Source organism: Mobula birostris, chromosome 26 (assembly GCF_030028105.1).
Source record: "Mobula birostris isolate sMobBir1 chromosome 26, sMobBir1.hap1, whole genome shotgun sequence".
NCBI lineage: Eukaryota > Metazoa > Chordata > Chondrichthyes > Myliobatiformes > Myliobatidae > Mobula > Mobula birostris.
The window spans coordinates 38,059,829-38,083,214 of record NC_092395.1 but is presented as its reverse complement, the minus strand read 5'-3'; the positions used below and the strand labels follow the sequence as shown (position 1 = coordinate 38,083,214).

At 42.3% G+C, this 23,386-nt stretch overlaps 1 protein-coding gene across 3 annotated transcripts in view; it reads left to right on the top strand.

The window, feature by feature from the left end:
* Positions 1-23,386, top strand: part of shdb (Src homology 2 domain containing transforming protein D, b) — a 340,171-nt gene extending 316,785 nt beyond the window's left edge. For all 3 annotated transcript variants that reach the window (XM_072244071.1, XM_072244069.1, XM_072244070.1), the window contains one exon: positions 22,388-23,386. In XM_072244071.1, the coding sequence (XP_072100172.1) occupies positions 22,388-22,574 (187 nt within the window). In that variant the 3' untranslated portion in view covers positions 22,575-23,386. The remainder of the gene's footprint in view (positions 1-22,387) is intronic.

Sequence of the window (23,386 nt, the reverse complement as noted above, 5' to 3'; positions counted from 1 at the left end):
GCGAAACTCTTGCTTACTTTGCAATTGCTGATGTTGGCAGGTGGCTACAAGAGGAACAATAGAAATTTATTTTCTGTGATTTTCACCAGAAACCACACTGTGTAAAAGGCAATGAAGTAAAGCAAACAGAAATAGTGACTATGCTTCTCCACACAGTCAAATTGCCCATTTGCTGCATAGACTCACATTTAGAGTGGGAACATTTGGCATCTTTGTGTGGTGTCAGGAGAGGTGGCGAGATATAGATTTTCATGGGGGAGGGGAATGAACATGTACTGCAGTTAAAATCTCCTTGGAATAGGAACGGAGGTTGTTCCACTGTGTATGGCGCAGCCAATCAAGTTCTGATGTTGCTTTATTTAAAATGTGGCAGTGAATTCACAGCTTTCCCATTCAGTCATGTGAGCACATGGTGTGGAAACGAAGAGCCTTATTCTTGGGGAACATGACACGTATCTAGGCCACTGCTGAGAACGGCTCCCCTACGACCAGAGTAAAGCAGTCGCTTTCATTTTGAAATTATCGTTATGTTTAAATTATTTTTCTAGTACCAGAGTCTCTGTTGGACTGTTATGCAAATGTTTTACAAATGCTGAAATACTCTGAGCAGCAACGAATATCACTGGTTATTGCATTGGCTGCTCCGTACTGACTCTGAAAGGTTCTGCACACAATGTTGTAACCAAGGGGAGGAATCAGCCTCCCAATTGCTACAGGCCTCATTTGCCTCACCTATGCAATTTAATCCTAATCTCCTTTTAGATCTCGGCAGTAATCCAAATCTGGCCTCGTAAGGTTCCATGATCTTTACTGTAACATCAGAGACAGATGCGTTTTCAGCTGGTGAGCCCTGACCTCTGGAATTTCATGCATAGACCTCTTTATGCTCCTGTAAGAAGTTGCAGACCTACAGGGACATACAGAAACAGGCATATTGGCCCGCTGAGGCCATGCTAACCAACAGTCACCAGATACACTAAACGGACATTAATCCCAGTTGTTATTCTCCACACCTGATCTTTCTCCTTCCCCCCACAACTCCAATTCTACCATCCACCTACACACTAGAAGCAATCAGCAGCAGCTAATTAACCTACCCACCAACATAGCTCTAGGATGTAGAAGGAAGCCAGAACACCCAGAGAAATCCAATGCAGTCAAGCAGACAAGATGTCAATTTCCCATGGACAGCATCTGAGGTCAGCATTGCATCACCTCTGGTGCTGTATGGCAGCCCTGTACTAGGTGTGCCACTGAGGCTTCAGGCAATTTTACTGTAATGCATGGAACCAAATTGACTGGTAGTAAGGTCCATTGGGGCCAAAAATTCAGCAACTTCCTTGGTCCCGACTGAACAGCGGCAGGCATCCAAGTTTTGGTGCTCCAGTTCCCTGTTGTATGGTCCCTTTAAGACACAGACTGTCAATTACCCTGTATTTCCTGCCACATTCCTTCATGGAGTGTCTGTACTTAAAGGCCTCATGCTGAGCACTCAGTGCTCAATCATAAGAGTCCATTTCTAGTACTACTGTTTGTGATTTCGCCTTTGGATTTCGTTGGTGTCATCTTGCATATTTTCAGTCTGAGTCTTGAGTTAATTCCAGACTGTACCCTGCATGTGGGTTCACCACCATCCATCGCTCTCCCTTTACAGCAATACCTCTAAGGGTAAATTCAATGTTCAGCATTTGCTGCTGGGAAACTATCTGTTTGTGGACGCAGACTTCCAACTATTTTCTGATGTCCTGTGTGTATCTAAGCACATTTTCAAAGACAAATGAGGAGATGTAAGTGAATCAGACCATAAGATATAGGAAAAGAACAGAATGATGACATTTAGTCCATTGAGCCTGTTCCGCTATTCAATCACTGCTGATGTGTTTTTCAGCCACTTTCTCCCGCCTCTTCCCTCTAACCCTTGACCCCTTTATGTAATCCAGTGCAATCCAGCACTGTGCAATCCAGCGGGAATTTGCTGAAAGTCCTAAAGTAAAGGAGTTAAATGAATTTCCCCAGAGTATGAACAGTATAAGTCAAAGATATTTAAACACAATATATTTACAATGATTACTTGCAGACGTAATTGCCTTTTCCTGTAGAGAACGTATAGTTGAAGGGTATTTAAATAAATTCCCCCTGCTACACCATTTATGCTCTTCTTGCGGATTGTCCTAAATCATACAAATAATGCTAATCATTGCCATTTTATTAGGGGCAATTACAATAGCACAACTCATAACATTAATTGTTCTGACTTTTTAACAACAGATTTTTCCACAATTCATTAACCCTTACAATACATGCTCATTAGTCGCTTTGTTATATAGACCTATACACCTACTCATAAATACAAATATCTAATCAGCCAATCATGTAGCGGTGGCTCAATGCCTAAAAGCATGTAGACATGGTCAAGAGGTTCAGTTGTTGTTCAGAACGAACATCAGAATGGAGAAGAAATGCAATCTAAGTGACTTTGACCATCAAATGATCGTTGGCACCAAAAGGGATGGGTTGAGTATCTCAGCTCAGAAATTGCTGATCTCCTGACCCTTCCTCGCACAACAGTCACTAAACAGCTTGCAGAGAATGATGCGAGAAGCAAAAAAAATAAATTCTAGTAATTGGCAGTCTTGTGGGCAAAAATGGCCTGTTAACGAGTGAGGTCAAAGCAGAATAGCCAAAGTGGTTCAAGCTGACAGGAAGGTGTCAGCAACTCTAATAACTACTGTATATGTTACAACAGTGGTATGCATAAGACGATCTCTGAATGCACAACATGTCAAATCATGAAGCGTATAGGCTACAGCAGCAGAAGACCACAAACAGAAGGTACCAAATAGAGTGGCCAGTGAGTGTGTGGTATTCATGTTTCATTTCTATAAAAAAAACCTATGTTTAAATAGCACCCAACCCCACAACTTCCTTCTGCCATTGAACTATTTACAAGATATAAGCATTCTTGCAGTGTGGGAATGGAACAGGGTGCACACAATATGTTATCACAAACAACAATGAAATTAATAGTCAGACTTGCTGTTCAAGTGATGTTGGTGGAAGGATCGTCATTAACCCAGAGAACACCTCTCTTCTTCCATGCTGTGATGTAGTTCCTGAAAGGACAGACCCCCTTGACTGTTAGAATTTTTCCTTCAGCTCCTCTCACGGTTTCCAGACTCGAAGGGTAGCCATGGGCACCCGCATGGCCCCAGATATGTCTGCGCCTTCATCAGCTACGTAGAACAGTCCATGTTCCAAGCTTTCCCCGGTAATGCACCCCAACTCTTCCTCCGCCACATTGACGACTGCATTGCTGCTGCTTCATGCACCCATGCTGAGCTCATCAATTGCATCAACTTTGCCTCCCACTTCCATCTTGCCCTGAAATTCACTTGCTCCATTTCTGACACCTCCCCCCCCCACTCTCTTTGTCTCCATCTCTGGAGGCAAACTGTGAGCCATCTTCCATAAACCTACCAATTATCTTGACTCTACTTCTTCCCACCCTATCTCCTGTGCAAATGCAACTCCACTGCATCTGTTCCCAGCATGTGGCTTTCCATTCCAGGACATCAGAAATGTCCTCCTTCATCACAGAATGGGGTTTCCCTTCCTCCACTATTAACACTGCCTTCACCCACATCTCCTACATTTCCTGAACATCCACGCTCACCCCATCTTCCTACCGCCCTAACAGTGATAGTTCCTCTTGTCCGTACCTAACCATCCCATGAGCTTTCATATCCAACACATTTTCCGCCATCTCCGAAGGGATCCTAGCACTAAACATATCTTTATCTCCCCTCTTCTCTCCGCTTTATGCAGGGATTACTCCGTCTGTGATTCCCTTGTCCATTCATCCCTCCCCACTAATTTTCCTCCTGGTACTTCCTTATAAGTGGCCAAAGTGCTGCTCCTGCCCATTCATCTCCTCCCTCGCCTCCATCCAGGGCCCCAAACAGCCCTTCCTGGTTAGGCAACACTTCACCTGAGAACCTGCTATTATTTCTATTGTGTCTGGTGGTCCCAATGTGGCCTCCACCTCATTGGTGAGACCCATCATAAACTGGGGGACCGTTTCATCGAACATCTCTGCTCCATCCACCAAAAGTAGAACTTACCGATGGCTAAACATTTTAATTCCCATTCCCATTCCCATTCCGACATATTGGTCCATGGCCTCCTCTTGTGCCAAGCTAAGACTGCCCTCAACGTGGATGTGAACACTTTAAGTTCCTTCTGGGTAGCCTCCAACCTGATGGCATGAATATCGATTTCTCCTTCTGGTAAAAAAATCTTTCTCCCTGCCCTCTTCTTTTATTCCATACTCTGGCCTCTTACCTTTTCTCACCTGCCTATCGCCTCCCCTTGGGTCCCATCCTCCTCCCCTTTCTCCTGTAGTCCACTCTCCTCTCCTATCAGATTCTTTCTTCTCCAGCCCTTTATCTTTCCAACCCACCTAGCCACACCTATCACCTTCTAGCTACCCATCTTTCCCTCTCCCCACCTTTTTAATCTGGCGTCTTCCCCCTTCCTTTTCAGTCCTGAAGAAGGGCCTCGGGCTGAAATTTCCATAGATGCTGCCCGACCTGCTGAGTTCTTACATCATTTTGTGTCTGTTTCTCTGAATTTCCGGCATCTGCTGACTTCTTCATGTTTATGAGTGTCAGTATGTTTTTCTACATCTCTTCCATGTATCTCTCTAATGCCTAGATTTGCCACTCTTCAACGGCCAGTCAGAAAATAGCATCATCCAACACTAGTTCATATTCCTGTGGATTAGTAGAGGCTACATCAATCACAGTAGATGGGAATGCTTACTACTTATTGTAGCCAAGATGTATTAAAACGTGCTTGCCCGCCTTATGAGGCAGGGTGTTGGGTATATCCATTCCTCCTTTTTCTTCATGTAGTTAGCAGGTGAGAGAACCAGGGTTGGGGTGAGGGTGGTAGGAATTTTCATGTATAGTACCCCTGAAAAAGGGATATGGCAAATGAAGCATAGATACATGATGTTCATGGATCAGTCACTTTATGGAACGAGTACGGCACATACTGCCCCACCGCAGGCATTCTGGCCGGCATGAGCAATTAATTGCATGCCGAAGACTGAATGCAAGCCCTTACAAGTCAAAAGGAAAACTTGCATACAGATTCTCAGAATTTTCAACTAAGCACATTTGCATGATTTTGAAGTAATGTCCCTTTTCTTTCCTCAACGTGAAATGATATTCACAAAAATGAAGTTACTTTAACTCTTTTTAAAAATTATTTGAATAATTATTTATAACTAAAATGAACAGATTTCAACCTTGCAACACATATAGAAACAGTTCTCTGGCTGGGGTACTGACAGAGTCTGCTGCTCCTGAGCCAGGAAAGGGGGCGATACATTTCTGAAAAGGATGTCACCCAGCCGCCAATCATGCAACTCATCCTCTTAGTCACCCACCATAGAGTGTGTTATCTGCATGTTTCAATCAAACAGACTTTTCCCACGTATAATATTTATTAAAGGTAAGAATGAAAGAAAAGGAAGTGAAGATATTTTACAAATGAAACTATCAGTTGATCAATGGTATAGGATTGACAGTCTTGGTTAAGGCTCCCCTAGTTTTCGAACTCCATTTCTCTCACTCTGTGAAGGGACAACATTCTTTTCAGTCTTTTACCTGTATCGATGTGGCTGCTATGGGAACATGAGCACTGGGGTACTTTACCCAGCCTGCTCGTAGGTCTCAATCTTCAGCTGAGGCATGAGGGGCGGGCCTATAGTGAGGATGAGTGCCAGCTGCAGAATGAAACCCCAGCAGGAGTCAGGAAGAAACGGAGAAAACTGTGGAGTAGTATTAAAAATAGAAGCAAATACCATGGAATGAACGACAGAACTTAAAAACGCAATTTCCATGTTTCCTTTCACACTGAGTGAATAGCTTTCTCCTGTAACCTTCCAGAGAACATAACTTCAAAACAGATATTATAATCATTTAATCACACTTGTCAGGCTTCCCTTGCTTACATAAGTGGCTGCTTCTCAAAAGTAATTAATTATAGAGCACACTAAGTAAATTTAAGGATATAATAATATGTTATCTGGGCACTTTCTTGAGTCTTATCTACAGTATTGTGTGTAGGCTACAAATAAGTTATGGTTGCATGTCTCCTTTGGGGTGGCATAGTGATACAGTTAGCAGAGCTGCTGGCTCCAGGAACCCAGGTTTGATCTGACATCTGTGCTGTCTGCGTGGAGTCTGCACCTCCTTTGTGTGCTTCCTTCGGGCGCTATAGTTTTCTCCAACATTGCAAAGACGTCAGCTTGGTACCAACCACAGGTTGCACCTTGAGTGTAGGTGATTGGTAGAATTTGTGGAGAATAGTTTACAGGGAAAATTAGTGGGAATGGGATTGTTCTGTGAGCTGGCTATAGTCTTGGTGGCCTAAAATGGCCTCTGATGCATTGTGACGAAATATGCATATACAGAAGAAACAATGGACAGAAATAATCTGTCTCTATACTCTATTATATTATACAGGAAAATCAATTCATTGTAGATTAGATTGGAAGCTATCATCAACTGACAAAGGTTTATAGTACCATCCTCCACATGTACTGCAGTAACGTGGGAGGCATCCTGTTCCCTTGCTGTTGCACAGATTAAAGCATTCTGAAACCTGAGCTCATGAATATTACATTAAGCTGCTAATAGCGCTTGTCTCTTAATCATCTTCTATCTGTGTGCTGCTGATCTAAATTCCAGGCCTTCCTGAAGGGAATTTTTAAAGTAGATTACAGTTCACATTAAAATAATGTACACTAAATCCTTCTAGTGATCCTAAATTAATCATTCTTCACCTCTTCCCATCCCTCTTACTCATGCGCATACATACACACCATAAACACAAGTGCATACGAACGCGCACACATATGCCAATATGCCTGTTGCCTTGACTTACAATGGGATGGCTGTGCAGTGGGCTTCAGTGACTCAAGTCCCTTGCCCAACCATCTCCATTCCACAACTAGGAGAGTAAATCGACATTTGTTCTCTGAAGCCTTAACCTGTTCATTCAAAGGCAGCGCTGTAATAACAGCTGTGCCTCAGGAAAGCAGCAGACAGTGTCATTAGAGCAAAACAGAAGTAATGGCGGGAAGGATCTAGCGGTAAATTTGGACTGGAGTTTCTGCGAGTTTTCAGAATCTCAATCCCCAATCCCAGCCAACTGGGCATACTTCCACCCGGCACTTCTGCTGACAGCTTTCCCAGTGTAGCTGGGGCTTTGACTTTTCATTCCAAGCATATTGTTAAGGAATACCAAGAAGAATGGTTTTCCAAGTCAGGTTGCCAAGTCTGGTTGAACACATTACTAGGGACCATAATATAGGCAATAGGTTTCTTATTGCCTCATGTACCGATGTAGAGTGAAAGACTTCTGTTTGCAAGTTATCCAGGCAGATGATTCCATGCGTAAATACATCAAGGCAGTAAAACAAAATATGTAGAATTGTCACCAAAAACTCTGACAAACTTCTATAGATGTACAGTGGATCTGGTTGCATCACAGCCTAGTATGGAAACACCAATGCTCAGGAACAGAAAAGACTACAGAAATTGTTAGATACAGCCCAGTCCATCATAGGCAAAGCTCTCCCACACTTAAATATATCTACTTGGAGAGTCTGCACTATCCAGGTCAAGCTCTCTTCTCACTACTACCAGAGCTACAGAAGCCTTGTGTTGCACACCACCAGGTTCAGGAACGGTTATTACCCTAAACCATCAGGCTCCGAAACCAGTGTGGATAAGTTTAATCACCTCAACTCGGAGCAGTTCTATGATCTACAGACTCACTTTCAAGGACCTTTTTGCAACTCAGGTTCTCAGAATAATTTTTTTTATTTGCACAGTTTGTCTTCTTTTGCACCTTGGTTGTCTGTCAGTCTTTGTTTTTGTATGTGTTTTGTAGATTCCACTGTATGCCTTTATTTTATCTGTAACTTTCTACAAGGTAGTGCAGAGTCTTAGAAGCATAGAAAAGTACAACACAGAAACAGACCCTTTGGCCCATCCAGTCCATGCCAAGCCATTGAAACTGCTTACTCCCATTGACCTGTACTCAAACCATAGCCCTCCATACCCCTACCATCCACGTACCTATACAAACTTCCCTTAAATGTTGAAATCGAGCTCACATGCACCACTTGGGCCGGCAGCTCATTCCACACTCTCGCTACCCTCTGAGTGAAGAAGATTCCCTTCATGTTCCCCTTAAATTTTCCATCTTTCACCCTTAATGCATGACCTCTAGCTATAGTCCCACCCAATCTCAGTGGAAAAAGTCTGCCTGCATTTACCCTATATATACCCTTCATAATTTTATATACCTCTTTCAAATCTCGCCTCAATCATTTATATTCCAAGGAATAAAGCCCTCACCTATTCAATCTTCCCTTAAACTCAGGCCCTCTAGTCCCAGCAACATCCTTATAAATTTTCTCTGTGCCTACATCTTTCCTATAGGTCGGTGACCATAGCAGCACGCAGTACTCTAAATTAGTTTTCACCGACGCTTTATACAAATTCAACATAACATCCCATCTCCTGTACTCAGTACTTTGATTTATGAAGGCCAATGTGCCAAAAGCTTTTTTTACAACCCTATCTACTTATGTTGCCACTTTCAATGAATTTGGACCTGTATTCCCAGATCCCTTTGTTCTACGGCATTCCTCAGTGTCCTACCGTTCACTGTGTAAGAACTTCCCTGGATGGTTCTGCCAAAGTGCAACACCTCACATTTATCTGCATTAAATTCCATCTGCTATTTATCAGCCCAATTTTCCAGCTGGTCCAGATCCAGCTGCAAGCCATGATAACCTTCCTTCCTGTCTGCTACACCCCCAATCTTGGTGTCATCTGCAAATTTGCTGATCTAGTTGATCACGTTATCATCTAGATCATTGATACAGATGCCAAACATTAACAGACGCAGCCTCGATCCCTGCGGCACTCCACTAGTCACAGGCCTCTAGCCAGAGAGGCAACCATATTCTACCACTCTCTGGCTTCTCCCACAAAGCCAACATCTGCTATCTCTCTTTTCCTCAAAACACTATAAGATTGGTTATACAGGACCTACCATGCACAAAACCATGCTGACTATCCTTAATCAGTTTATGTCTACAGAATACCTTCCAAACCCTTAGAATACCTTCCAATAACTTTACCACTACTGATGTCAAGCTCACCAACCTATAATTTCCAGGTTTATTTTTAGAGCCTTTCTTAAATAGCAGAACTACATTAGCTATCCTCCAATCATCCTATACCCCTCTATCACTAAGAGCCCCTGCAATTTCTGCACTTGTCTTCCAAAAGATCTGTGTGAACTCACCACCTTATTTGCCTCAAGACAGCAAACACCTCCTCCTCTGTAATCTGTGTAGGGTCTGTGACGTTGCTGCTGCTTTGCCACAGTTCCATAGACTGTGTCCATTTTCTGAGTACATACAGATCTAAAAAAATCCACTTAAGGTCTTCCCAGTCTCTTTTGGCTCCACATATAGATTACCATTCTGATCTTCCAGAGCGTCAATTCTGCACCTTGCAATCCTTTTGCTTTTACATATCTGTAGAATCTCTTTGGATTCTCCATCACCTTCTCTGCTGGAGCAACTTCGTGCTTTCTTGTAGCCGTCCAGATTTCTTGCTTAAGTGTTCTCTTGCATTTTATAAGCACCTCATTTGTTCCTACCTGCCTGTACCTGCTAAGCACCAACTTTTTTCTCTTAACCAAATCCTCAATATCTTTTGAAAACCAAGGTTCCATAAACTGTTATATTTACCTTTTATTCTGACAGGCACATACAAACTTCATACTTTCAAAATTTCACTTTTGAAGACCTCTGTCTTACCAAGTATACCTTTGCCAGAAAGCAGCCTACCCCAATCCACACTTGCCAGATCCAGCTGATATCATCAAAATTGGCTTTCCTCTCACTTAGAATCCCAACCCTTGGACCAGCCTGATTTTTTTCCAATTTACTTTAAAAATAATGGCAGTATGATCACTAGACGCAATGTGTCCCACTACACAAACTTCTGTCACCTGACCTGTCTCATTCCCTAGTAGCAGATCAAGTATTGCACTCTCTCTCATTGGGACTTCTACGTACTGATTAAGGAAACTTTCCTGAACATTTTTGACTAGCTCTGTCCCATCTAGTCCTTTTACGGTATGGGAGTCCGAGTTAATATGTGGAGTGTTAAAATCATCTTCTATAACAACCTTATGTTCCTGCAACAGTCCACAATCTTGCTACAAATTTGTTCCTATAAATCTCATGGACTGGTGGGTGGTCTATAATATATCCCCATTAACATGGTCATACCATTCTTATTTCTCCATTCCACCCATAAAACCTCATTAAACAAGTTCTCCAGTTTGTCCAGACTTTAATTCCCCCTTTAGTCCCTCCCACTCTGTCATGTCTAAAACAATGGAACCCTGCCCAGAATATTGAGCTGCCAGTCCTGCCCCTCTTGCATCCACATCACACTGATGGCTACAATATCATAATTCCATGTGTTGATTCATGCCCTGAGCCCATCTGCCTTTCCTAAAATACTTACTGTATTGAAATATACACAGCTCAGAACATTAGTCCCACTATGCTCAACCTTTTGATTCCTGACATTATTCTGACACTCTGGTTCCCATCCCCCTGCAACTCTAATTTAACATCCCCCCACCCACCCCCCGTGCAGCACCAGCAAGCCTTCCTGCTAAGACTTTAGTCCACCTTCACTTCAGGTGCAAACAGTCTCTTCTGTACATATCCCACCTTTCTGGGAAGAGATCCCAATGTCCAAAAATCTGTCGCCCTCCCTTCTACACCAAATCCTTATATACTTTGATAATAAATTTGCTTTGAACTTTCAACTTTGATATTTGAATGTAGTGGTGACATTGTACACGCTCTTGTTTACATTGACAGTGCGGAGGTAGAGAGAGTTGAAAGCTTCAAGTTCCTAGGAATGAGCAACACTAATATCCTGTCCTGGCCCAAGTATATTGACGCCACGGCAAGGAAAACTCACCAACACCTGTACTTCCTCAGTAGGTTAACACCTGTACTTTTAGTCAAAATGGCACCATTGAACAACAAGTTTCTTCCAGATAGTCAATCATATCATTTTCTCTATGTCTTCTACGTATTCTTTTTATCTTAATGTTGTTTTTGAAACTGTTGGAGCCTGTGACTTACAGTCTGTAGTTCAATCGAGTGAGCTAGCGCTCCGCTGACTCAAGAAAACTCCAGGAGGGAAATGCAAGCATGAGCTATCATGAGGAGAAGCTCAGAGATGAGACGAAGAGCTATGATCGCGGATTAAAGCATTGAGGAAGATTGAAACATCGAGGCAAATGCAGAAGAGAGCGAGTGGTTCTCAGAAAGGCTGCTGGTTCGCGTTGCTGCCCATGGAGGGGCCGCTGGTTCAAGACACTGCACTCGGAGAGGCCATAGGGTCCCGATGCTCTCAGAGATGTTATTGAAATTCTGAGATTTATGGATTGGACTGTAGTTCAATCTAACCATTGTCCATATTGGTTTCTTTCAGTCCTGTTTTTTTCTTTGTGTTCTCAACTATTCTTTTTTGTTGCCGATTGGCAGGCTGGGGTTTAGGATTTGGTGTTCCTGTTCTTGTTTCTGCATGTGGGTGATCTGTTAGTTTTTGTGCGAGGGAGGGGTTGGTGGAGTTTGGAGTTGGCGAGTTTTTGTTTCTTTTTCTTTTCATGCGGGTGGGGGGATTGTTGTCTTTATTTCAACTACTTCTATGGTTTTCTGTATTTTATGGCTATCTGGAGAAGACAAATCTCAGCGTTATATTCTGCATACTTTGATAATAAAATGAACATTTGAAGAAATTTAGCATGTTCCCTTTGACCCTCACTAATTTCTCATTGACACTTCATAGAAAGCATCCTGCCCAGAACCTTCACAACTTGGTAAGGAAACCCAGGAGAGTTGTGGATACAGCACCACATTACAGAAACCAGCCACTAGTCCATGAACTCTGTCTATACTTCTCACTGGCTTGGTAAAGCAGTCCACATAATCAAAGACCTCTCCCATCCTGGATATTGTCTCTTCTACACCTCCCACTGGGCAGAAGACACAAAAATCTGGATGCAGGTACCACCACATTCAAGGACAGCTTCTATCCCAGCCTATTGAATGGTCCTCTAATATGATAAAATGGACACTTGACCTAACAATCTACCTCACTATGGTTTTGCACATTACTGTCTGTTTGCACTGAACTTGCTTTGTAACTGTAACACTTTATTCTGCAATAAACATTATTGTTTTCCCTTGTACTGCCTCAGTGTAGAGGTGGTGATGTGACCTGTAGGGAAGGCATGCAGAGCGAAGCTTTTCACGGTACTTTGGTGCAGGTGTGAACAATAAACCACATATGAATTTACCAATTTAGATTTGTATTTACAGAGAAGGGCAGTGCAAGTTGACAAATAAAGTTCAAGGTGAATGATGAGGAAGATTAGGAGATTAAGAGTTCATGTTTAGTGTAAATCGGGTGCATTCAAGGGTCTGGATAACAGCACAGAAAAATCTGTCCTATAGTCTGATGGTATGTCCTCTCAAACCTTTGTGTCTTCTACCTGATGGGACAGAAGATAAGAGAGAATAACTGAAGTAAGAAAGGACCTTGATTACGTTGGCTGCTTTCCCAAGGCAGCGGGAGGTGTCAGCAGAGTCAATGGAGTGGAGACCGGTTTGTGTGTTGGAAAGGGTTGTATTCGCAACTCTGCAATTTCTTGCATCCTTGGGCATCTTGATAGGATGTAAAAATCGATAATAGCTTTTGGAGACATGTAAAATTATCTTAGCCTTCTGAGGAAGTGGAACTGTTGTTGTGCTTTCTTGGCCCTGGCATCAGTGGTTTCATTAATTAACCTCCTGCGTCCATCTGCCCTTTATGTATGACACTCCAGTATATCATAGAATGAAACAGCATAAAAACAGGCCCTTCCGCCAACAGTATCTATACTGACCATCTAAACTAGTCTCATTTACCATTATATTGTCTGTAGCATACTGTGAGTTAATGGTTCAAGTACCCATTCAGATACTAAGTGTGGTGAAAGTACCTGCCTCCACCACCTTCTCATGCAGTGTTCCACATTGCAAACAGCCTTTGGGTGAAAAAATGCTCAGTCTAAATATCATAGTCTTTCTTTAAATCTATATGCACTGCCATGGAAAAATATTTCTTACTAACTCCCCCATTTATGCCTCTCATAAATTTATATACCTCCAAAATGTATTCCCTCAGCTTCCTCTACTCCAAGGAAAACAAGCCCAGCCTATCCAGTCTCTTCTCCTAACGGATACATGCCATCCCAGGTGACATCAGCTGAGTCTCCACTGCAGCCTCTCCAGTGCAGTCACTTCCTTCATGTAAAGCAATGACCAGGACTGCACACATTTTTCCAGCTGCAACCTAACCAATGGTTTAAAAAGTGGAGACACAAGAGACTGCGGATGCTGGAATTTGGAGCAACCGAGTCTAGGAAATGGAACTAGACAAGTCAAAGTCCCTGCTCTTCATATATCTTTGTTAACCCAGCTTGCCTTCCAACCTGTGCTATATATATTATTCATAATTTCTTAAGTTAAGTATTACAACGTGGAAACAGCCCCTTCAGTCCACTCATCCACGCTGACCTAGATGTCCATTTGCCCGTGTGTGGCTGATATCCCTCTAAACCTTTCCTATCCATGTCCCTGTCCAAGGGACTTTGAAATGTTATCATTTGAAATATTATCTAATTACATGCCACAACCTCTGGCAGCTTGCTTCATGTACACACCATCCTCTGCATAAAGAAGTTGTTCCTCAGATCCCTTATAAATCTTTACCCCTTTACCTCAAACATATGCCCTCCAGTTTTTGATTCTCTTCCCCCGGGAGAAAAAAAGACCGTGTGCATTCACCTATGCTCCTTTTGATTTTATACACCGAAGGAAACCCGAAGACACAGTGTCGCTAAGACAGGAGAGGAAAGCAGATCAACCCATAAACTCATCTACTTTAGACAGATCAATTACTTCTTGCCTTCTCCTAAATCCCTCTTCCTACTCTACACCTCTCAGGGGAAACAATAACCCCATGGGCTTTATTTCATTGAATCTAATCAGGATGTGAGTGCAGGCAGGGAAGTACGTAGGGAGGGTGTTGATGTTTTGTTTACTCTTATTGAAGGATAAATGATTAAAAGTGTACGCAAGGGAGCTGTGTAGAATCTAATTACATGCTGAATTATGGTGCAGAGTGAGTCAGCTTTGTGACGGAATTTGTTGTTAATTCTGCCTGGCTGCCTTTGTGTACCAATACAGTCTGTATCTTGTGCAGGATCACCCAAGCATTTTAACCTCAATAATAGACTTACATGCAATAAACTGATTCAGCCTTCTAATTTTCCCTGCAGCTCCTTTGTAGTTGATAATTCTACTTCAAGGCTACCTCTGTTCCATAAGCGACTTAGCACTCTGCAGTCACACTTGCCACTGCGCCATTCATTATTCTTCACTGGAATATAGATGCCTCGACTGCTGGCAGTCCTGAAGTCCCACACCCAAACAAATATTCTTTCTGTTCAAGACAACTTTTCTTTGTAGGTGGATTTGAAGTTCTGCTTGCCAGAAGGCAGTCATTAGTCAGGTCGCTGTAGAACAAACACTTCCCTTTTCAATCATTTTAGTGATTGCCATTGTCAAAAGAGATCTATGTGCACCAGTGGCTCACTGTAAGCTCGCCGAGAGCAATAGTAGTAGCTTTATTATGCTCCTAAGAGAACCATCTGTGTTTAGCATTGCCAATGATCAAACTTCCTGGTCTTTAGGTATACTTACTAACTTCGGGTGAACTATTTTAATTTATTAAGCACCTGTCATGACTTAAGGACATTTCAAAACACTGTACGTTCATTGAGTGTATTTTTTTAATCTCCAGTCTCTGTTTTAAGGCAATGGTGTCACAGTAGGTGCTGCCTGAGAGTGGTGACTTTTGGTGCTGGGTCTGCACAGTTCATGCACAGTTCTCAGGGTACATGTCCACAGTTCCCTGAAAGTTGCCTCACAGGTGGATAGGGTAGTTAAGAAAGCTTATGGGGTGTTAGCTTTCATTAGTCGAGGGATAGAGTTTAAGAGTCACGATGTAATGATGCAGCTCTATAAAACTCTGGTTAGGCCACACTTGGAGTACTGTGTCCAGTTCTGGTCACCTCACTATAGGAAGGATGTGGAAGCATTGGAAAGGGTACAGAGATTTACCAGGATGCTGCCTGGTTTAGAAAGTATGCATTATGATCAGAGATTAAGGGAGCTAGGGCTTTACTCTTTGGAGAGAAGGAGGATGAGAGGAGAAATGATAGAGGTGTACAAGATAATAAGAGGAATAGATAGAGTGGATAGCCAGCGCCTTTTCCCCAGGGCACCACTGCTCAATACAAGAGGACATGGCTTTAAGGTAAGGGGTGGGAAGTTCAAGGGGGATATTAAAGGAAGGTTTTTTACTCAGAGTGTGGTTGGTGCGTGGAATGCACTGCCTGAGTCAGTGGTGGAGGCAGATACACTAGTGAAATTTAAGAGACTACTAGACAGGTATATGCAGGAATCTAAGGTGGGGGCTTATATGGGAGGCAGGGTTTGAGGGTCGGCACAACATTGTGGGCCGAAGGGCCTGTACTGTGCTGTACTATTCTATGTTCTATGTTGTATGTGTTCTCCCTGTGACGCGTGGGTTTCCGCCCACAGTTCAAAGTCATGTGGGTCAGTCGGTTTATTAGCTATTTTAAGTTGCTCCTAGTATGTAGCTGAATTTTAGAACTTACAGAGAGTATGGAAGGATTAAAATATTGGTAATTGATGGTCCTTGGACTGGATGAACAGAAGGGTTGGTCTCCGTACTAAATTTTTCTCTGACTCTAGGAAACAGCGTCCAACATGTGTACAGCAGGAACCCACAAACTTTGGCCTCTTAATGACCAGATAATCTGTAGAAGATAGTGACTAAAGGGTGTAAATTTTACCAGGACTCTGAGTGCTCTCTGCTCTTCCGAATAGAACCATGGGATCTTTTCCACTCACCTGAAAGAAGAGACAGGCTTTTTCTTTGCAACACACATCAAAGTTGCTGGTGAACGCAGCAGGCCAGGCAGCATCTCTAGGAAGAGCCTGGCCTGCTGCGTTCACCAGCAACTTTGATGTGTGTTGCTTGAATTTCCAGCATCTGCAGAATTCCTGTTGTTTAGGCTTTTTCTTTGATGTTTCTCTTGAGCAACAGAACAACGAGCAAAAACTGAGCAATAGACACAAAAGTGATAAAAGGTCAAAACAAGTCCTTGGATAAAAGTCTATGATGTGTAAAATAATCACACTGAAAGTGCAGTGAGTCACAGGACTCTTAAATAAACTGTGGATCTGTTAGGATCCGCAATATGCCTTCACAGTAAGTACGTGAAAAGTTAAAGAAATACAAGAATTGATTTATTTTCTGCTATATATGAGTATTCTTTTCACAAGCCTGAATTCTCTTCTTTCTGCTTCTCCCATGATAATTGTGTTCAATAAATGGCGACAGGGCCCAGAGGATCACTGACTGTTTATGTCAGACATAGATTGCTGGCACGTATGATAACCTTCCGTTTGACACCAGGGGCCGTAACCACTCACAGATCCACAGATGAAAATGTGTCTGCATGCATCAAACCGCCAACAATTTACAAGTATGCACTAAGAGATAGCAAGTAACATTTGTGCCATATAAATGCAAATCAATTAACGACTACAAAAAGAGATTTAAAATAATTGCTATTCATATTCAATGGCATTACCTTTTTTGAATACAAGACAATCACCCAGAGGGGCGGGATAGTGGAGCAACTAATAAAACCTCTCTGCACCAGTGATCTGGAAAATCCTGATTTCTAGTCTTCTGACATGGATTGTTCACATTCTCCTTCCTCCCACATCCTAAAGGTGTTTGGGTTAATAGGTTACTTAGCCACTGTAAACTGCTGTTAGTGTGTAGGTGTGAGGTAGGATCTGTGGAGCAAGTTAATGGGAATATGGGGAGAACAAATTGGGTTTGGGTAGGAATAATATAAATTGGTTTTTCATGATCTTAGACCTATCTAAGGATGTGGAAAGGATGGTTTCTAATAGTGGGAGAGTCCAGGACCAGAGGGCACAGACTCAGGATAAAAGATGTCCCTTTGGAATAGAGATGAAGAGCAATTTCTTTCACCAGAGGGTAATGAATCTGTGGAATTCATTGCCACAGACAACTATGGAGGTTGGGTATATTTAAAGCAGAGGGTGATAGGTTCTTGATTATTAAAAGTGCGGAGAAGGCGGGAGAATAGGTTGAGAGGGAAAATGGAACAGCCATGATGAAATGGCGGAGCAGACCTGATAGGCCAAAAGGCCTAATTCTGCTCCTATATCATATGGTCTTATGGCCTTCATCAGTGGTCCAAACCCTCTGAAGGAGCCTCGGTTGGAAGTAATTCAAGAAGGTGGTTCATTACTGCGTTCTTTAAGAGCAATTAGGTACTGGTATTAAAGGCTGGCCTTGTTAACATATCCTATAAATAAAAAATAAACTTGGACTGAAAGAACCCCTTTTGTTCAATCAGTGTACGGTAGCCTTTTGAAAGAACTTCTGGCAAGGCCCTTATTAGACCATGGTTAACAAGTGTTAGATCAGCAGCAAATTCATGATTAAGCTGTTATAGCAATAGAGCTACACATCAGTTGAGTAATAGCTTTTTGGAAACCATAGCAAACCAATTTAGGAAAAAGACTGGCTGAGGAAAACTGATACCAAGAGTATGATCCTTGAACGTTACAGTTGAGTGATTCAGAACAGCCTGGAGTGCCTTCATTTTGTTCAATTTTAACGGTCCACTGTCCACTTTCTCATTCAACTGATTCAGTTTCTAGCTGGCAGCTTGAAATTCCAGGAGAATGTAAATAACTAAGGAGAGAATTTAGTTTTTTCTCTGTTTAGCTCAGAAATAAATCTGTGGCCATTTCTCTATGTAGGCACTCGGCAAGTGATGCTTCTCTAACCATTTCTGCCCTTTTAAGCAGGGCCTGATGCAGAACTATCAAGACCCTTGTCTTACTAAATGGAAAGTTAACTGGTTATAAAGTTCCCAACAATTCCCTCAATTTGAAACAGCTAACTCGGTACAAACAAAGGAAGCAAAATCAGCCACACCCCATCCAATGAAGGTTTCTGGACAATTGAACATATTAATTTTAATTTCCAAAAATATTTTGACAATTTTAAGTTGGAAATCAAATATATAATTAGTCTATGAAGAATCACATCAAATGATTTGCCTTCCTGGTCTGGATCCCAAATCTCCCAACCATCCTAGTAAAGTGGTACAGCTAATGGAACTGGTATCTCACAGCTCCAGTCAACCAAGTTCAATCCTCACCTTATTCACTGCCCACACAGAACCTCCATGTTCTCCCTGTGACTGTGTTCATTTCCTCCCACATCCCAAGCACAGGAAATTAGTGAGAACGTGTGGAGAATAAAAATAGAATTGGTGTAAAATTAGAGCAAATGGGTACTAGTTAGCTGCCATTCAGTAGATTCAGTGGGGCAAACAGTCTATTTCCAGTTGTAATGCTCTGGTGGTTGGCATCCATCTATCTCGAAGGACAATGGGTGATGATCATCATTATCACAAGCCTGGGTGGAAGGTACGGAGATCTTGAGATGCCCCAGTCGTTAAGATTCCCCCTCTCAGCCTCACCAGTGTAGCCCAAAGGAAAGCTTATGAAGCAATATGTTTGGCTCCAACTTGGTTGTAGGAGCTGCTGGAAGGATGGTCAATGATGTCCAGCCGCCTTAGGGGCTCCACTCCTGATTTTCTGTCTGGCTTTACTCCCATAGCCTTTGTCTCTCCTGAGGCTGCCTATCCTGCCTATTTACCCATAGCTGGGGATTTGTTCACGAGCACCAGGGCGTGTCCGCAGACTGGTGGGCCTGCATGCTACGTGAGCAGGGTTCAGACCTCCCCACCATCCTCTGTAGTTCAGCCCGAGTCTGAAAGGAGTTCAGTTTCTGTGTGTCACCAACGAGGAGGGACTACAGGAGACTTGCTGTTGAAGAAGCTATGTACTGGCAGGGAGAGACTTACACATTCAGCTCTCCTTTTCACATGACCACTAGCCGGTGGTGGAAGCTGAAAGTGGAAGCAACAAGCACGACCCACTACACCATCACACAAGATGCATCACAACAACCATGCTTTATTGCTCCATAATCTGTTTGTATCCGTAATTATCCATCCAGTGCACAATGGTCTATTGGGACTTACAGTATATATTATTAAACCTGGTGGTTGTTGATATACTAGGGACATTTAAGAGACTTTTAGATGGACACATGGATGAAAGAAAAGTGGAGGGGTCTAGCTATGTAGGAGGGAAGGATTAGATTGGTTGAGGTATAAGAGGGTGATTGATAAATTCATGGCCTAAAGTAGAAGGAGGTGAGTTATACAGCTCTCGTTACTTGCCCATGCAGGTCAACTCTTTGAGTGATTATGCAGAAAGTTTGAAGTTAATAACTCATCTCCTTCTACCTTGGGCCACAAACTTATCAATCACCCCTTATGAGTTATTAACTGATGAGTTATTAACTATGTTGAAAAGATAAATGTGCTTGGTTTTCTAAAATTGACTCCTTCTACTTTAGGCCACGAACTTATCAATCACCCCTCGAAGTTTAAATGGAGAAAAGAGCGTTTTGGACCAAAGACCCCTACCATGGTCTACTGTCTATGTTCCATGTCCTACCCTCTGAAGGAAGAATTCCCATAGATTATTATATTTCATATATTTATTCCCCTTTCCTTTAAAATATGTATTAAGTTTTGTAAACCATATTATCTCTGCCGTAACTTTAATTAGATGATGACTTCCGCCTCATTCACGTCACCACTGACCATCCCACCTCCCCTCCATACCCCAGACTAACCCCATCAAATGTTTATTTTAGTTCTCCTCTACTCAAATATGTTGCAAATGTATTTCAGCTGATAATTTGGAGTAAACTCAGATGAAACCAAAGGTCTTGAAGAATTGGAAATTTTTCAGTGTTAGGAGCTATTTTATCAATCATTAAGTCTTTGTTCAGATGCATAATCTACTTCCACCCGTGTGCTGATTGAGTCAAGGATGTTTGTTTAGAATTTGCTTGCTAATCCCTGATTGCTACTCAGCAGTTCTTCTGAGCTATCTACAAAAGATTAGTAACTTAATTTGACATTGATTTTGATATTTAATTATAAATTCTATGAGTATGCTGTTCTGTGTTCAATGGTCTATCCAGTCCATTCCAAAAGTATTAACTCTCTAATCATACTTTGTTCATTGCTACCACTTTTAGTCCCTCTTTTCCAAAATACCTTATGCACAAATCCCACCCATTCTCCACCCAACACATCCTAGAGCTGATATATCCTCACTGGTAGCTCATTCATGTTAGCATTGATGAAGCATGAGCCTAAATAATCAAAACCAATATCAATTTGATGATGGAACGTTATGCGCCAGTGTCCAGTCCCACTTTCAGCCTTGTGCCACACTTTGATTAAAGGTCATGGCACGATTCAGTAACTGGGACATTGCAGAGTTTTCTCTCGCGCTTGATACCCTGAAACTGGTCAATTATTGCCCTCTTTCATTGAGGGGCTGTGGAGTGTTTCATTTTCAAAAGAAAAGAAAATTCCATTGCACTGCAGACGTTTTTTTGGGAAGAACTGGAGCCCAGATCCACTGTTGCTCTGCCATCATGTTTCACAATCAGAATGAGAAAGCTTAGGTGAATCCTAAAGTAGTGATGATAAGCAGGAGGTGGTGTGACATCTACTATCATCTGTTAATGCTTCTCCCAATATCTCTTTGTTTCCCAGTCAACATAAGTTTCAGAAGAATGCTCAATAGCAGGATATCATTTATCCCATCAAATTCAGTTTCCAGTGCAGACATTTCATCAGTTCCATTCCCTACTCTTATTTCCTTGTAGCCATACAGTTTACTGTCTCTCACATGTATATGAATGGTATTTGGCCATGCACCTACACTAATTGATTATTTACGGTCGATAAACAATGTATTGGAATATCTTTCAGATGTGTGAGAAAACCAGAGCATCTGTTGGAAATGCTCTGGTTTTCTCAGGGAGGGAGAAGATGGAAACTCCAGGTAGACAGCAACCAAGGTCAGGAATGAACCCAAATCCCCAGAGTTGCGAGGCAGCAATGATAATTGCTCTGCTACCTAAATGATATTTTTGCACTCATGGGGATTTCAGAGATATTTCAGATTAGTTTCTATTTAGTGAAACAGAGCTGCAAAGCAATTAGTGAACAAAGCCACGTTTGCAACAGGGAGGCATCACAGACAAAAGAGAGAAAACATCTGCATTGTACTAAAAACAACACTAGTTCTGGAAGAATTTACAGAACATTCTTATGTTGCTGGTGAACAACCTGAAACTGGTACGCAGTGGATGAGTTTTACAATATTTCTTCTTTACCTGGCTGGAAGTTAAGTGGAACAGTCTGCTATTCACGCTGAAACACTGCAGGTCTCCTTGTGAGCTACCTGCTTGGATATCAACACAAACACTTTGGAGGCAGTGGGTGGGGTTAAGAACTCAAAAAGCAAAAACCTGCAGTTTCTGGAGATCTGAAATAAGAACAGAAATTATTGGAAATGCTCAGCAGGTCAGAGAGCACCTCTGGAGAGAGGATCAGAATTAATGTTTGACGTTGATCAGGGTTAAGTCTCTGCTATTTCTGGTCTGCTAGCTTAGCTCTGATAATGAAGGGGTTAAACTATTAAATGTAGTGAGCTGGCTCTGCAGATAGACGTGGCTTGTTGGGAGCAACCTTTAGTAAGTAGAATGCAGAGAATCCTGTACCTGAGACCTGAAGTTTACCTGGCCACCTGGATCCATTGATTTGGTTTTTGAATGTGTCCATTCCATGCTGAACATACAATCTGTCTACAGCTTCCCTCACTGACTCAAATAACCATCAACGTTTCTGGTCAAGCATGCTGATTGTTCATATACAAGAAAATTCTATTCTGTAATATACCCAGATGAACTTAGTCAGGATTCAAAGAGCACTTTAATGAACGTGAATTAAAATCAGTAATAGCTCTGTTTAACACCCCTTAGATTGAAATGCAGCTTGTAAAGCACAAAATCTCTCCCATGTCGAGTGAATTTCAGCCCCTCATATTTGTTCTCTTTCTTTCTGCATGCAGAAGCAGCCAAGGATACATGCACATGAAGTTCAGCAGAACAAAAGACTCCAAGTACATTCTTGGCCAGAACAGCCCACCATTTGACAGTGTTCCAGAGGTGATAAACCACTACACAAGCCACAAGCTGCCAATTAAAGGGGCTGAGCATCTCTCCCTGCTCTTCCCTGTGACTGTGCAAACGCTGTGAGTGGAGCCCAGGCGGCTGTCCGAAGACAGCGGTGAAGTGCGAAGCATTCCGCGGGAAAAGAGATGGACATAGAGCAAGAATTTCATCTTGACGGGTTATGTTGCAAAGGTTGTAGCTCCACTGAATGCAAGACTCTAGAGCTTCATTTCCAGCCTGTGAAATAATTGCAGGCCAAGAGCATTAACTATCTCATTTCCCTACCATTTGTTTCAAAGATTGTGGTGAATTGGATCTTGAATGTTGCTGAACTCACTTGTAAGGATTCAGTCACTCATTTCCTGGGAATTTAAGGAATGTCTTTTATTTCTCCTGTGGTAACCCTGCTTCTTCCCCTTCCTCAATATAATGCTACGGGCTGCCCCAGCCATCCTCCACAACTTCACACAAGAAGCCAAGTCATTGTTGGCTGGTTGTTTCATCACCGGGGCCAGCAAAAGCCCAATTATGACTTCACTCAGCATCCAGTGCACAAACACTTTGCACTGGAGGTGGGAATCTGTAGCTAGCAATGTGGAGCGGGGTATCCATGATCAACGTTCCCCCCCATCACACTCCTGGCCATTAAAGTCAATCATTGTGTCCTTCCCTCACCTCATGCCAATGTTCGGAGTGACTGTGGATCTAAAGTAGCTTCAGCTGGGTCTGTCTGACTCAGTACTACACCGTGCAGTTTTGTTACCAACTGGTACTGTGAGGGGGAGGTACAATGGCATGGAATGTCTTCAGGAAGTTCCGTGTAATGTGCATTTTCTATTTTCAATAATATTTTCTGTAAATATCTAAAAGATTTTATAAAATATGCTTGGAAGAAA